Source organism: Drosophila elegans, unplaced genomic scaffold (assembly GCF_018152505.1).
Source record: "Drosophila elegans isolate 14027-0461.03 unplaced genomic scaffold, ASM1815250v1 contig_183, whole genome shotgun sequence".
Classification (NCBI taxonomy): Eukaryota; Metazoa; Arthropoda; class Insecta; order Diptera; family Drosophilidae; genus Drosophila; species Drosophila elegans.
In genome coordinates, this window is record NW_024545550.1 from 6,101,172 (window position 1) to 6,116,936 (window position 15,765).

The 15,765-nt window shown below is 47.2% G+C and overlaps 3 protein-coding genes across 8 annotated transcripts; 1 reads left to right on the plus strand and 2 right to left on the minus strand.

The window, feature by feature from the left end:
• Positions 1–3,083: 3,083 nt before the first annotated feature.
• On the minus strand, positions 3,084–6,969 carry LOC108143573 (basic salivary proline-rich protein 1). 2 transcript variants are annotated; one of them, XM_017268083.2, is made up of 7 exons: positions 6,843–6,967; positions 6,051–6,317; positions 5,162–5,862; positions 4,808–4,899; positions 4,375–4,741; positions 3,652–4,107; positions 3,084–3,578 (listed from the first exon to the last, which is right to left on the minus strand). In XM_017268083.2, the coding sequence occupies exons 2-7, from the start codon at positions 6,124–6,126 to the stop codon at positions 3,441–3,443; spliced, it is 1,830 nt and encodes a 609-aa protein (XP_017123572.1). In that variant the 5' UTR covers positions 6,127–6,317; positions 6,843–6,967; the 3' UTR covers positions 3,084–3,440. The 2 variants fall into 2 exon arrangements, with proteins under 2 accessions (XP_017123572.1, XP_017123573.1); XM_017268084.2 differs by lacking the exon at positions 6,051–6,317 and having other exon boundaries at positions 6,843–6,969.
• Positions 6,970–7,067: 98 nt separating this feature from the next.
• Positions 7,068–8,058, plus strand: LOC108143505 (mediator of RNA polymerase II transcription subunit 8). The gene has a single exon (XM_017267971.2). It carries the CDS (start codon positions 7,177–7,179, stop codon positions 7,933–7,935), a length of 759 nt encoding a protein of 252 aa, XP_017123460.1. The 5' UTR covers positions 7,068–7,176; the 3' UTR covers positions 7,936–8,058.
• LOC108143503 (tudor domain-containing protein 7A) lies at positions 7,927–15,707 on the minus strand. 5 transcript variants are annotated; one of them, XM_017267966.2, is made up of 8 exons: positions 15,493–15,610; positions 14,553–14,783; positions 9,867–12,800; positions 9,671–9,792; positions 8,924–9,197; positions 8,707–8,858; positions 8,383–8,531; positions 7,927–8,316 (listed from the first exon to the last, which is right to left on the minus strand). In XM_017267966.2, the coding sequence occupies exons 2-8, from the start codon at positions 14,760–14,762 to the stop codon at positions 8,090–8,092; spliced, it is 4,068 nt and encodes a 1,355-aa protein (XP_017123455.1). In that variant the 5' UTR covers positions 14,763–14,783; positions 15,493–15,610; the 3' UTR covers positions 7,927–8,089. The 5 variants fall into 5 exon arrangements, with proteins under 5 accessions (XP_017123455.1, XP_017123456.1, XP_017123457.1 ...); XM_017267967.2 differs by lacking the exons at positions 14,553–14,783; positions 15,493–15,610 and adding an exon at positions 13,874–14,024; XM_017267968.2 differs by lacking the exons at positions 14,553–14,783; positions 15,493–15,610 and adding an exon at positions 13,621–13,811.
• Between the last annotated feature and the right edge of the window lie 58 nt (positions 15,708–15,765).

The following is a 15,765-nucleotide window of genomic DNA, read 5'->3' on the forward strand; positions in this document are numbered from 1 at the left end:
ATGGAAACTTGGCCACAAGTTGAATAAACGTTGTGTAACCGACTTCAACCGATTGTGTGTATTTGAGTGGGACCGGGACCCTGTTTGATTCAACTTCGATTTTAATTACCGAAAGGACTCAACTGCCCGGCAATGGAGTTTGGATAGCCCGAAGAAAGCTCACCAAATTGGCCACTGCCAATTTAAGTGTTAATGATGAGCGGGCAAAACCAGATGAGAATTTCTTGAAAACACAGGTGTGTCTGGACCTTTTAAGTCTTCCTGTAAGTTAAGATATATACCCAATAAGTTATTTTCTGTCGAACTCTCAAATAACTCAAAGCAAACAATTCCTTCCTATTATTTAAGTGCTATATTTAACAAAATCTATTAAAGAAAGGTAGCTTTTTATGGCCACTTTAAAATAGGTAATAGGTTAATTAAGTTTTATATCAGTTATGGTTTTGTTTATTTTGTAGTTAATACACAATATTTATTTATATAAATTAAACATATAAAACATATTATTTTATAACATTCATTTTTTCCCCGTGCAGCAACAAACAAGCGAATTCATTGCTAAATCATCGAGTGCAGGCAACTCGTTTTAACTTTGTTTCAAAAAAAAAAAAAAAATAGCAAATGGGGAAATCCCCCAAATGCATACACAGATAGGGGAAAGTCAGTGGGAAAGTCAGTGTGTGTGCGTGTGTGTGTGTCGGTGTGAGTAAATTGTAGAGTTCGCGCAAACGAGTAAAGAAACCGCTCATGCAAAACTGATTGACTGTAACGGAGAAACTGAAAAAGAAACACGAAACTTGTTACAGTTGCTGCTGATTTTTAGACCCTGCCACGCCCCCATGTAACCGACTTTTCGCTGCCCGCCCCCCTGGCTGTCTGTTATCTGTCGGCGTTTATTTATTGTACATACACACACACACACACACACACATATATCCCATCCCCTTCACATATGCAACGTATTCATTTGCCCCCGCTTCCAGAGATCCTGCTCCTGCATCCTCCGGTTGCTGATTTTTATTGAAACGAAAATATCGTTGGCTGGGCTGCCCTTTCCTTTTATGTTCGACGGAGTTTCCCCCTCGCTTCGCGTTTTGGGGCACAACTTTTTTGTCGGTTGCGCACTTAATTGAAAGGAATTGTTAATTCACAGGACCCCAATCCATTCGCTCGATTTCTTGCCTTTGTGCGTGATTGGTTGGCGCTGTAAGCGGCGGTAGCTGTACTTCTGCTTACCGCTTGATTCCCGACCTTAAATTCAATTGTTTTTATTTTTTTCTTCGCGAAAAGTAAGGCATGAGGCACCCTCACACTTAAAACAAAAAATTATTTTCGACAGGAAATAGGTACTTTATTATTTTAAAACAAGCTGAAAACTCGAACCCACAAGAAGAATAGCGTTTCCAAAATACCTTTATTTTGTATGGTTAATAATAGGTAATTTAAATTTTTTGTTACCATCTTAACTTAAACAAACCATTTTTGTTAGCAACACATTTTAGTAAAACTAAGACTTTTAAAATTGTACTTGCCATAAAACAAAAGAATTAAAAAATATATATTTTATTGTATTTTTTTGTACTTTTGTAAATTTTCTTTTTTATTGGAATTTTATTATTAAAATAAAAATATAAAACATTAAAAAATGTTCTAAAGAGGCTTTAGGTTTCAAAGTGCATAAAGGACTTTAAAAAGCATGTACATATCTACATTTTTGAGTGCAAATTCAGTCAAAAGCAGTGTACATGTCTGTCGTAACGCGTTTTGTACGCCAGTAGGCGTCTGTCAGACTGTTGTCAGCCTGCTCCATCCAGCAAGACTTGTTGTATTTATTCGTGACACTTATTTGTCATTTCTAGCATATAATAACATTGTGTGTGGATTATAAAAGGATTATAGCCCCAGTGCCCCCGACATCAACAACCCACTCTCGAGCAAGCACTCCCCCACAACGCCGTAATAATTGCTCACGTTCTCACGCGCTCTCAACGCCTCAACCCCTGTGGCTTTTAAAACCAATTTGGTAGAACCGAACCGTCCGACCACCGCTACAACCAAGTCAACCAGGTCAAAAAGCTGCTCCAAGATGTGTGTAATTAGACGTGACTTTTCCTCGAGTTCTTCTGAAGGGTTGTGGGGTGGCCAGGAGCCAGGAGCCAGGAGATGGGCCCCAAATCGGGCCTTAAAGCCATCTTAACGCTGTTGTTATTTAGAGCTTAATTGTGCTAGGGCACGGCGGCCCCCTATGATTGGGGCTGGGCGCCAATTATGGTGAAGGGGTAACTGTGAATGTGAACTGCCCTTAGGGTTCAAGATGGATTAAAGTCCGCTTCAATGGGTAATGCATGGAGCCGCCGTTGCCCCACTCAACCGCAATTAGATAGACAGCAGCTCGATATCGACACATTAGCATCCCCTGCGCATCAGGAATAATCTGATTATTAGCCAACCCCGAAACCCCCAGCGAAAAAGTGCTAATTTGTGCACGGAAGTCACGCCCAGGAGCACGGATTTCCCACCTCCGCCTGTGTGCGTGCCCACCTTCAGCAGACGGTTTCCCTTTTCGCCTTTGTGCAAATTGAAAATATGCCAAATAATTACACATTTTTATGTGAATTTTTCAATTTATATGCCGTCAAATAAACGCTGCGTGCACATCACAGTATTGACATCCAGCCGAGTGGCAGGGACAACCCCTGCCTCATTTTTCACACTTTTCGCAATGTCGTTAGGACTTCTTCTGGCGGTTTTTCTTTATTCAAAAATAGCTGACCTTGAAAAGCTCTGCTACGACTTCGGAAAAGCTTCGCTAGATGGAGCACTGAGTAAGAAACTTATGAAAATTCCTTTGGGACTTTTTGGCAACGAAAATTTAGAATTTCCCTTCGTTTTATTATGTCATGAACCAGTAACTAAAGTTTGTATTTAAAACAAAACTCTTTTTCACAGCTTTACAAACTTACGATCGAAAAGTGTAAGCAATGGCATTACATTAAGGTATCACATGAAAAATAATATTATTACAATTTAATATAATACTTCCCATTATAATAAACAATTATCCCTCCAGTAAGAGTAAACCGTTTTTATACTGACTGTTATTTAATGCGTTTACAAATATTTGGGTATGTTGTACTGCACAACATGCCCTCAAAAAAACTTACAAAGTTCAGTGTTAATGGAAACCCTACGCCAAAAGCAGGATGTCGGGGACCACGAGTCAACCACCTTCGGGTGCTTGGCTGGTAATTGTTATTAGTTATGTAAGCTGACAAATGCAGTTTTATACATTTTAAATGTACAAAAGGGGATGATGGGATGCGGAAATGGTTAGGATACAACATAAATGAAGATCAAAATTAAATCAATTAAATGAACTGAATTCTGGGGAGTAGGGGAAAGAGGATGAGTTAATGAAATTACTGAGATGCGGGGGGCTCTCAATTTAAGCGCTGAGTGACCGGCAGCTTTTTGCGTCGTCTGCGCAATTGCTGACTGCGATCCCAGTACTCATAGTAGCGTTCCTGTTTCAACCACTCCTGGTATTTATACCACCACTCTTCCCACTTGATATAGTCCTGCAAACAAAAGAACATTTCGCAAATTAATTTTTGCTCAGGGAAGCTGGAAACTGGTTAAATCACCGCCTACCTTAAGATCCAAGTCCCTCAAGTAGCCACGACTCTTGTAGTACTCGTAACGGACGCGCACATCGTCCCACGACAGCATACCCGACGGTGCTGTGGTGGCCAACTCCTCCGGAAAATGCCCGGCCGGTGCCGGCGAATACGAATAGCGACGCGGCGGCGACTCCAGGCCCTCTTCGATCATCACCTTGAGGGCCCCACCGGCGGAGTCTTTGGTGATGCGCATATTCTCCATGTTGCTGCGATCGATGCTCCACTGCGCCATTTTGCCGAATCGCTCCGAGAGCGTCAGCCGCGTCGTAGCCGAGAATGTGGGCAGCGTGCCGACCTCGTCGCTGTCCGAGCCGTTCGAATCGTCCGAATCCGAGGAGGAGTTCGCCGCGTTAGCTCCGGTGCCACTGGTCGTCCCGCTCGGATGCTTTTTGCGTTTCTCACCTTCAATTTTAATGCGTGGCCTTATCTATGGGGTAGTAGATTTTAATATTATTAGAGCTATGTTTTATAGGAAACGAGTTAAGCTGACTTTTTATAAACGCCTGTGACTTTAATAGTGATATAAGAACTTGTTCTTAATGAATTTGTAGGCAGTTTAGTGGCGACAAAGTAACACTTAAAGTTTTTGATCAAGTTTTATAATGATTTGGGAAAGATATCGACCATTAATTTAAAATCAGATTATTACGTATTTTATTTTAATCGAAAATAGATAATAAAGTCTAGTACTCACCTCCTTCTCCTTCTTCTTCTTTTTGGCCTGTGCTGCCGGAGCTCCTGTGGGCGCTGCTGCCGGCTCTGGTGGCTCTGGCGGACGGTGCTTGAGACGCGGATCTTCAGGCGGCGGCGAGTGGCGCGACGTTCGCGCGATTTTCATGTGCACATCCGACGAGGAGCCACGATCATGGCCGATGTGTCGCATCTTCGCCTGGCGGTACTTCTCCATGGCGGATACCGAACTGCCTCCACCTCCGCGCACGGGCGGTGGAGTACTGGGGCGACCATGGATGCGGCCATGTGACTCCGACGGTGGGGGCGGCGGCGCCCCCGTACGATAATGGCCACGTGGCTTCGGTGGCGGCGAACGCGGACCGCGGGATCTGCAATAGTAGATAATACATTATTAATTCAAATCCAGACAAAGCTTAGCGCACTGTTTGGCTTACCGAGATCTATGACGATGGCTGGGCGAGCAAATGGAGCAGGAATCATCGGAGCTGCTGCTCATCGAGCTGTTTGAACGCGAACGCATCGAGTGCTGAAGGAAGATTTAAAATAAAAACGTATTATATTAAACTATTTACCAACTGAACTTATGGCGATGATTGATAAATAAGATTAACAAAATCGGAAACTAATGTCTTTCTAAAATGTCATTATGCCATTTGTTTTGTTTATAACATTTTAAGGCAAACATTAGGTTTTAAACAGGAAATTTATAAAACGTATTCCTTATTTAGAGTATTGTACTGTGCCAAAAAAGGTTAAGAGCACTCCCAAAAGAGGTGTTCGGTACTTACTCTCGGCGGTGGCGATGGCGGGCGCTTGGAACGCGGCAGGATGTGGGCGACGGGGCCCCGCTTCTCCATTCCCGACGACGATGGCGGCGGAAGCGGGGGAGACCGGCGTCGACCAAGCGGAGATCGCGACGCGTTTGGCTTGCGTCGCAGCGACGAGGAGGACGAGCCACCACTGGGTTCCGGCGGGGATCGGGGTCTGCCGCCGTGGCCATTGCCGGGCCGACGCATGAGGGCGTCGTGGTTGTTGTTCGGCGAACGCGGCATGGGCGGCGAGCGCGGTCCGCCACGGCGGTCCATGCCACCGTGCATGGTCATCGGCGGCGATCGACGACGTGGTGGCGGCGAAAGCGGCGGCGACTTGCGCAGACGCGACCGACTGCGCGAATGGGGCGAACGGGATCGGCCGTATCGCTGCGGCGGTGGCGGACCGGACGGCGGTCCGCCTGTGGGCGGATATCGGCCGTAGGGAGGCGCTCCGCCCTCACGACCTTCGCGGGCATCGCGACCTTCGCGTTCGCTTTCGCCGGAGCTGCTCTCGCCCTGGATGTACATCTTTTTGTAGCCCGTGTGGCGCCATCGATTCGGGTCCTTCTCCTCGGCCTCGATCAGCTTCTTGTCCCAGTAGTCGTTGGTCGTGTTGGCGCGCGCCTTCTTCATCACGTTGTCGATCTCGCGTCGCTTGCCGGCGGGTAATGAGGGATCTGCAAGGGTGAGAGGTAAAAGGTCAGCTTCGGTTGGCAAGGTGCGCGCTGGGCGGTGGGTGGTGGATTGCATTAGATCGTTCCGGGAATCCCTTTTCATCGCTGATCCCGGCGAGGCGGGGGTTTATCCCACATCTACATATGTAGTTGCTGCTGGTTGGTAGAATTCAGTTTCAGTTTTCAGGTACCTGTTATGCGGGCAGCTGTCGGCTGCCTGTCCATGTGCAGTTTGGGATTCAGTTCGGCGCGCCTGCGCGACGCCATCGCGGGATTTCGGTTTCTCGCTCTGGCAAATATATATGTATATAGTATATCGCGCACGTATCGTATATATTTTGCTGCCCAAGCGATTTGTTCTTGTTTTGTTACCCCCAATCGGTAAGGGTTTGGGTTTGGATTTAGGTTTTGGCGAACGCGACAACACACTTTACCATTTCAAAAACATACACAACAAGCTGCAAATATATTACAATTGAATATAAAAAACATTTAGGAGAGCATTATAAATGGCCAAACTGAAAACAACAACATCAACAATATTGAGAGAGCGGAGAGCGAGAGGAAGAGAGCTGCAGAGAGGGTTGGAGAGCCAGAGGGAGTTCGGAGCGCGGGCAGCAGGAGAGAGCGGTGACAGAGAGCTGAAAACGTAGAGAGTGAAACGCGGACACGACCCGGCTGCCATTTCATCCATATCGCGGCGTAGTCCGTACCCAAATCGGGCGATTTGGCCAATTTGCAACCGGCTTGCGCGTTCTTTTCACATATGCATTTTCCATTTCTTTTTTTTTTCTTTTTGTTGGTTTACGCACATACACAGACACACTCACACACCAGCACCAATATATTTGCCTTGTCAGCAAGAGCGAGACAGGGAGAGTGTGAGACAGAGAGAGACTCCCGACGACAGCAATAAAATCCCGATTTTAAGCTCTGGCGATTATGTAAACGATGTAAAACAGGCACTAGACTAATTTGCTTACATTTGGCAACGTTTGCGTGCACGCTTTTCGATATTTCGTGAGGTTTTAGAGTGGTAAATGTAAAACACGGCGTTGCGTTCAGTTTTTCTCGACGGCCATGTTGGTCAGCAGTGTGACCGTGTTGTTAAGGCTAAAAAATACCAGCTAGCTGCAGAATAAATACTAATATAGCGCAATATTTAAAAAAAACCCCTTCGCTTTCCATTCTGCACCGTTTCTTAAAAACAAAACATACTGTTAGGACACACTAACGCATTGCACCAAACATTAAAAACATAAACTCTTTTCTAAAACTAATTAAAATAATCTTACCTCGGAGCAAAAGCAAACCAAAATGCAGCGCGACGAGAAGCTCTTTGAGATGACGCTGGACACAGTCCTCCAGCGGCTAAACGACCTCAAGATGGCTGTGCTCTCCATGATCCAGAAACTGGAGCTGGAGTACGAGACCATCAATTGGCCGACGTTCCTGGACAACTTCGCCATAATCTCGAGTCACCTCACCGGCCTGACCAAGATCCTGGCCAAGGAGCAGTGCCCGCCGCTGAGGAACCGCACCGTTCTGCCCCTACTGGTCTCCATGGACCGGGACGAGACCCTCATTAACATCACAGAAGGCCGTGTGCCGGTCTTTTCGCACGACATCGTTCCCGACTACCTGCGAACCCGGCCGGATCCCATAACGGAGCAAAAGATGCTCCAGAACGAGCAGAAGGCGGCCAACCTGACCAACGACGCCGCCATGAAGCAGGTCACCCAGTACAACAAGGTCGTCTCCCACGTCCTGGACATGGTCAGCAAGGCGCGAGAGGAGTGGGAGATCGAGAGCTCCTCGCGCACCGGCATCCAGCAGACGAGCAGCATGGCGGACACGCAGCACCTCGTGGCCGCCGTGGGCATGGGCAAGGGCCTCAAGCTGACCAACTATGGACCCGGTCCGGGCATGATGGTGCCGCCCTCGATCCGGGCACCCTCGCCCATGGGCGGACCCGCCATGAGTCCCGGCAACGTGCAGCAGCAGCTGGGGAAGGCGCCCTCCGCCGTCAAGACCAACATCAAGTCCGCCAACCAAGTGCACCCTTTCTCTCGATAGCAAAGTCCATTGTTTATTGGCTATTATCGCCGCTTCATGCTGGCGGAATGTGTCGTCGTAATAAGTTACATGTCCCTAATCCTAAAACTATGATTAAGCAAACATAAACGTGAACAAATTCAAGTGGTTGGTCTCTCAACTCTCCGTTCCCCACTCAGACTTCCTTCGTTTCCGGCTGTGCGTGCTTCTCGCTGATGAGAATCTCGTGCAGCTTAATATCCTTCGGCGTGGAGGTGTCAACCAGTTCTAGGCAGAGTGCCCGCGTTTCGTCCTTCTGCTTGTGCAGGCGCCGCACAATCCCGATGAACTTCTGACCCAACGTCAGCTCGCGGAATCGGACGCAGTTATCCTTGCTCCAGACCACGTCTGCTAGTTGAATGCCTGCGGCACAGGATATATAGAATGTTAGGGGGGCCAAAGGCATGGCATTTGATATGCACAACCTACCATATAATTGGGCTGGCAGTGCCATTTTGGGCAGCTTCCTTAAATCCGGCTGCAGCGTTTTGAGTTGATCACAGGCAACCACTCCATCGTCGCCCACATCCACGAATCGAACGTGTATAATTTCATCGTAAATCTTGCGAATATTTACGCTGCAAAATATAATAAAAATAGAAAATCAATCAAGTGGCATCAGCATAAACACAAATTGATGGTTTTACTGTTAATTTCAAAACAGCTTTTGAATTAATAAGTAAACATCCAATTAATTCTTTATGATTTGGAAGGATTTTTGGTTGGTTTATCACTTTCTGGGCAACAACTAACCGATGATAGACGCCGTCGCTGTCGGGCGCAGCATAAGCCTCTCCAATGGCCAGCTGTGAGGGCTGGACTCCCTTGGCAGCAGGTCCCGTGCAATGCTCTTGCAGATCCTTCATCAAAGTCTGCAACTGGTTGTAGCACTTATACGGTTGCACCTGCAACAGGCAGCGTATTCGAATTGAGGCATATATGTATATCATATATCATAGGTTAGACTTACCGCAAAATGACCGGGATTTACGGAGAGGGCAACTCGCACCTCGAAGTAAGCGCCCACCGCTGGAATGGCCTCATAATCCTTGAGCAGCAGTGAAGAGAAAGTGGTGGCGCCCGATCTGTTGGATGCCGCCTTCTGAGGCGTTATTGGCGGGGTGAGGGCGACAAGGTCGCTGCCACTGCTCTGGCTGGAGACCACAGAGCTGAAGCTGCTGCGCCTGGGCAGCTGGACGTTGGAACTCAGGGGCAAATCGTCGCACTTCTCCGGACGTATGGAGCTGTGCGGGTGGGGAATCGTCGGTGGGACGGGGACAAGAAGAGGTTTGGGTGTGGCAGGATTTAGGGTTGGTTTCGAGGTTTAAAAACTTTGCTTGTTTGTGGACAACTTACAGGGTAGTAATGTGTGACAACTTATGAGTATATTCTTCAGATTATATACAAAGATGTGAATGACTTAGTGTTAGCTTACAGTAGGTTTATTTACGGGGTATTTTCGTTAGCGTTGATCGAATTTGTTTATGCGATAGCCTATCAAGTCAGTTCCAGTTTATCGAAAGCACTAATAGAGACAGCATTAACCAGAGAATCGAATATAATAGTTATGTATTAGCTGAACTTATAGGGCACCAGGCACGATTCAGATGTCGTTGGGTAGGGAGCTTGATGGCGATGTGATTAGATGACATTGACCACAATGATTTGATATAGAATGAATACACGATGCACAGAAACCTCCAATGAAAGCGCTTACCCAGCCATTTCGAACTCCATGCGAAGACCGATGTTCACGCACATGTACATGGACTCCGGATCCTGGCCGCGGATGAAGACGTTGACCAATGGCTTTGCGCCATCCTTGGCCACAACCTTGAGCTGCAAGAGAAGGTACACAGGATACAGGTTAGAGGTAAGTCAAATATATATAACAGATCGTATGTTAAACCCACCAGAGCCTGGCTGCGAGCAGGCATGAGACCGCGAAGACGCCCCAGCATCTGACCCGCGATCTCGGGAACGTCGTGCAGGCGAACGGGCAGTGCCTGCGGCGGGAACGTGGCCAGCGCTCTGTTGTTGGCCTCCAGGCGGTAGATATTGGAGATGTGCGTCTTGCGCTGCCTTCCGTCGTCCACGTAATAGACGTCGAAGGTCTCCTCCTCCGGATTCTTGGGTCTGGTGACCAATTGCCCGCGGAACCACTGCTTCAGGCCCTCGACCGACTCATCACACACGAAGACATGGCGATCGTGGAGCAGATCGGAATAGCTCACTCGGTCCTGCTCACCCAAATCAGCCACCGTTTGGGCAATGCTGCGCTCCACAAACTTGAGGTCATCGTTGCGAAGCAGCACCAACAGATCGCCATCGTCGTTGATGTGGGACACAAGAACGGGAGTGGTCTTACCAATCTTCGCTTCGTCACAAAGCGTAGGTGCCGGTGTACACTTGGTGATCCTGCTGGCAACCAAATCGTTCAAATGAATGTCCTCGGCCGTCGAGGTGTCGTACAGTGTGGCCACCAAGCAGGCCCGTCGCTTGCCCTTCTCCAACACCCCCTGGGGATCGCCGCCCAGTTCGAGGAACTGTGCTTCGGTGGTGAGGACATGGGCCACAACCGACTGGCCATCCAGCTCCTTGGTCAACACCGCTTGGGCGTGCGGATGGTCCTCGAACTTGTCCAACGCGTACATGCTCAGGCACACGGCCTGCGGCGGGAGTACCAGAAACTGTGGCGGACACTGGAACAGCTCCTCACTCTCGAACAGCGCCACGTCGCCAAAGTCAACAAAGTGGCAGCTGCACGAACGTTGCTCCTCATTAACGGAGATCACCCGTACACGGTTCCAGCCATCGGGCAGCTCCACCAGATAGATTTCGTTAACGTACGGTTTGGCGACCTTCTGGCGGAACAGCGGCACCGCCATTTGTCGACCCATGTGCTTTGTCAGCTCCTCAAAGTTGGCTATCTGGTCGATCAGCCGAGCCCACACCCGCTTGGTGGAGTCGCAGTGGCTGATGAACATGTTCAAGTCGTGCGTTCCACCCTCGCTTGCCTGCCATGGCAGCTTCAGTTGCGGCAACATGCTGGTCGTGCTGATCCGAATCGGTTCTGGAATGCCCGGATCGTTGGCGAACAGTATGATCCTCGGGTCAATGCCGTGCTCAACGCGAATTTTGTTCGACTCAATGATCAGGTCGTACCAATGGCTGGGCAGGTGCTGGCGGAAGGTGCTGCCATACCAATCCTCCAGTTTGTGGCCCAATATGCCGTGCGGGTACTTTAGCAACTCCTTGTACAATCCGTCGATGAACTCCTCATTGCTTAGAGTGCAAACGGAGAGCTGTTGGTGCGACTCGGCGTGCTGGATACGCTGGATGGCGATCTGGGCTGTGCGCTGGTAGGCCGCCTCTTCAGCAGCGAACTCCTCCGGATAGCTGCTGTACACATCGCCATCGATCCGCACCGAACAGTGCAGGCGCGGCGGCTTGTTGAATATGTTATACGATGGTTTCTCATAGCCATTTGCCTCGCAATACAGGTTCAGCGAAGAGACGGCATCGAAGGAAGCATCTATTTTGAGCGGAACCTTCGGTTTTGCAATGGTTTTGGATTTGCCCGCTGTGACCTGGGTGTCCTGCACCCTTAGCACATCATCCTTGGGCGAGGGTTTGCCAGCCGACTTTATTTGTGCGTTCTCCGGCGAAGCGGGCGGAGTGATGGGCGCTCCTGCTGGCGCTGGAGCATCCGATTGCGACTTCACCTTCAGTCTATGGTTTACAGAGCTGCCCGTGGAGCGCGACATTCCGGGGTGGAGCACACGCGGATGGAACGGCCGGTTGTAGCTAGATTCAGGTGTATTAAAAACGCTGCTTGGAGCCTGATGACGCTGCGGAGCACTATGGCCCAGGATAGCACGCAATGGCGGCTTGCTACCGTTGTATTTGCCTTGTCCGTTGGACCTGACATGGTTCTGGCCGTGACCATTCATGGCGGGCGCCTTGTCGTTTGCAATCGTTAAGACGATCTTCTCGTGGTCCAACTTTACAGATCGCATATTCACAGGCTGATCACAACCCAGTAGTGTCTTCCTAGCGTTCCGTTCGCACCGTTCCCGCTTCTCGTTATCTATGCGCTCCTGTTCCTTGTTCTCCTGCTTCTTGCGCTCCTGTTCCTTGCGCTCCTGTTCCCTGCGCTGCTGTTCCTTGATTTTTAACTGCTTAAGTTCCTCCTCCTGTTTTTGTCGCTGGTAAGCCTTCTTCTGATTTTCTAAATCTTCCGTTCGCTTTTGAAGCTCGTGGTCTTGCTGTTTCTTAAACAACTGCAGCTGTTCTTTAAGCCGCGCCTGAAACTCTTCTTCAAACCTGGCTTGCTCCTTTTTGAGCCTGGCCTGCAGTTCCGTGCTAAGCTTGGACTTTAGCTCTTGTTCAATGCAGACCCTCAGTTCTTCGTCTCGCTTGAGCCTCGCGCCCAGCTCTTGTTCCCTTAGATCTTGTTCCCGCTTTGCCCTTGTCAGCAGCTCTTGTTCCTGGAGCCTGCGCTGCTGCTCTTTCTGCTGCTCTTGCTGCTGCTCTTGCTGCAGGTGCCGGCGATCATGCACTTGCGACGGTATATGAAACTGCTGTGGGGCTGGTTGCAGGTACACTTGCGTTGGTGGTGGACGCCAATACTGCTGCTGTTGGTAAGATCGCTGCTGCTGATGCTGGTAGTTGCTCTGGAACTGCTTGTTATTGTGGGAGTTGGAGGAGTAGTTGACCTTCTGACTGTTTGCTCTTTGGGCAGCTGGCGTTGGTTTCGATATTGACCTGGACTTGCTAGACTTTTGGTTGCGCACCATAGACGCAATATGCTCTGTTTTGGCGTTGTATTTAGCGGTGATGATGATCTGTTAGGGATAGGATACATAAATTATTAAGTTTTATGACTATAAAAACGTGTTTTGTTTCTTAATTTTTAAACAAGGAATCTTAAAAGTTATTCTTTATTTGGCACTTTTGTTGAAAACCGATTTTCAAAAGGTATAAAAAAGGCTATTTGTTTTAGAAACCTCAATGGTTAATACTTTAAATACTGTTGAGGTTCTGATACCCAGGCATATAGTATATATACATAGAATGTAAAATATTCATATTTATTCTCGATTGTATCTATTTGCGGCAACTTCTGGGAAGGGAAAGTGGCTCCGCTTGTACAGCTCTTGAGTTCGGGCAATCAAATATGCCCCATAAAACTGCAGAGCCAGCTACTTTACAGCCAAGCCCGTTGAAGTGCTGCGGAATTGTGTTTGGAAATCCGAGTGGTTTGATGTTTAAATTCGGTATATGATTCATTTGTTTCAATGCTGCAATCATCTTAATAGGGTCGCAGCTCCAAGTGGTGAACAGTGGGGTCTGGATATGGGCAGGGCTCTGAAACCCAAGACCAAGACGTGATAATGGTGCAGAGCGAGAGCTCGGAAATGCTGATACACAGAGTACATAATTGAAGCTAGGCGTAAATAAATGAATATCATCAGCTCGCTTCGTGCTGCATCTGTGGGCTGTCTGATTATTGATTTGGCAACAATGCAATTGCGTTGGCCGGAAGAACCCGCCCAAAACACCCACTTTCGCCCACAGGTGAGGAAACAGACAACTAAACAAGAATAATGCAAAAAGTTCAAGTGTAATGGCCAGATGGACTGGCATTTAGAGAGAAAAACATACGATAGCCAACGTTCGTTCACTTTCACCATGCAATCACGCACACACAGGCAAGTTTAAATTGCTGGCCGTTTCGATTTTCGCGTTATATGTACACTTTTGTTTTTGGCTGCATTTATTAAAGCAAAGCGCTTAATCAGCACGAATCGCGAAACGAGAAAAACAAAGCTCAGGGAAAGGCGTTTCAATATATGTATGTACATATGCATGTACTAAGAGGAACACTAAACTAGACTAAGTAAGATCCATTGTTTACACTTTTCACGGCGGAGATGACAAGAAGAAGGCGCCGTTGACACGTTGCCCCTTTGGCAGAGAGAGCGGGCGGAACGTCGGAGCGGAGCGGGAAGGAGGCGGCGCAGCAGCAGCGGCTCACCGCACGCGTTCAGCCAGAGAATCGAACTGAAAGCGGCCACCGCCGCTCGTCAAAAGCTCGTCCGCCATCGGTGATGAGCACTTGGCCTTTTTCCAGACGTAGAAGATTGAAGAACATTTCGTGTCTTAGCTTCGGAGAACTGATAAAAAAAACCTTTTATTTTTATACCGAAAATTAAAGCCATATTACATAAGATAGGTAGGAGCAACATTCACTAAAAGCACTAAAAATAACTATTCAACGTTAAAAAAAACATTAGGTGGGCTTAATAAGCAAAACAGAACCTCCCTTAAATTAAATGTGTAGCTATATTTCCAAGTTTATTGGCCAGCACTGACAAAGAGCCACACAAAACCTGCGCACGTGAGAGAAAGAGAGCAAGCTGGGCTGGGAGAGCGGGCAAAGTGGGCGAAAGAAAGCGACCGAAGTGGGTGGCAGAGAGCGGCTCTCTCCGACACTTGCGATATGCAGTAATTCGCCAAGAATCTTGACAACAATTAAAATAAACTATGAAATCGAAAGGCGTGACAATTGGTTGGGTCATTTACATGTCATTTACCTCACTGCCGTAACTCTGAAAGTTAAACTCCTGAGTATCCTGGAGCATTTGTTGGGGGTTCATGTAACCCAATTTCCGAAAGGGTATCTGTTCGCCCTCAACGGCCACGTAATCTCTGCAGATGGACTTCAATTCGACCGGCGGTTTTGCGGAAGTGATCAGGGCCCTGACCACCTTGCCCACATGCTTCAGGACCTCCTCCTTGTCCATTGCTGTTAACAGTTAACAGTTCTGAAAAAAAATGAACAAATAAATATTAATCCGTTTAGCATGATTCAAGTGGTGTGGAATGCGTGCGCCCACCGCCACCCCAAAATGAGCAACAATCAAGCATGCAGAGAAAAAAATAAAATTTTTTGCACTTTTTCGTCAAATGATATGAGACTGTCAAAAACTGACTGACTGTTACCAAAATTAGATGGGAAATATGTAACCCATTAATTTAACTAAGAGCTTTATAAATTTTTTTATTTTTGAAAAAATATAGGTTTAAAAAAAAAACTAATTTTGAGACTTTAAATATTCGAGCTGCAATAAACTGAGCAAATATGATTAAAATGAGTAAAATGTATATCAAACTGCAAATCGAGGACTTCCCTCAAGAAACTAAATTTTTTTTTCCGTGTGCAAAATTGGCAAGCACAAGAACGGAGGTGCGTAGATAAGACGGATAAGGAAAAAAGAGGGACAAAGACATAGAGAGAGAAAGGGGACAGCGGCGGCGCAGAATCAGAAACGATCAAACAAATTGGCGACGCGTCAAATTTTCTGTATTAATGCCGAAATTGATCTTAAGGAAATTTGAGAAGTTCCACATATTAGTTTCCCTTCTTTTGAAGCGCATTTTGCTGCTGCGCATATGGACATAGTGCCGTTACTTTCACTTAAGATTTTTAATGAAATCTATACCCACTTTTCGTTCCCAATTTTTAGTACTTACCAAAATAAGAAGTTATTGAAAGTAAAATCTCAATTAGATATGCACTGTAATCTGCATAAAGGAGACTTCATGTGAAATGGAAAATGCAGTATGGCGCCAAAAGCGATTTTTGGTTGCTTTTTATACTTCTCCGTTTTGTATCTTTTCACTCTATGACTTTTTCTTCACTTTATATACTTAAGTATCAACAATTTAACAAATAACCTGACACAAATTAAAAGTGCGTAGATCGAAAAGTGAATATTTATTTTGACAATTCTGATATTAAAGCGC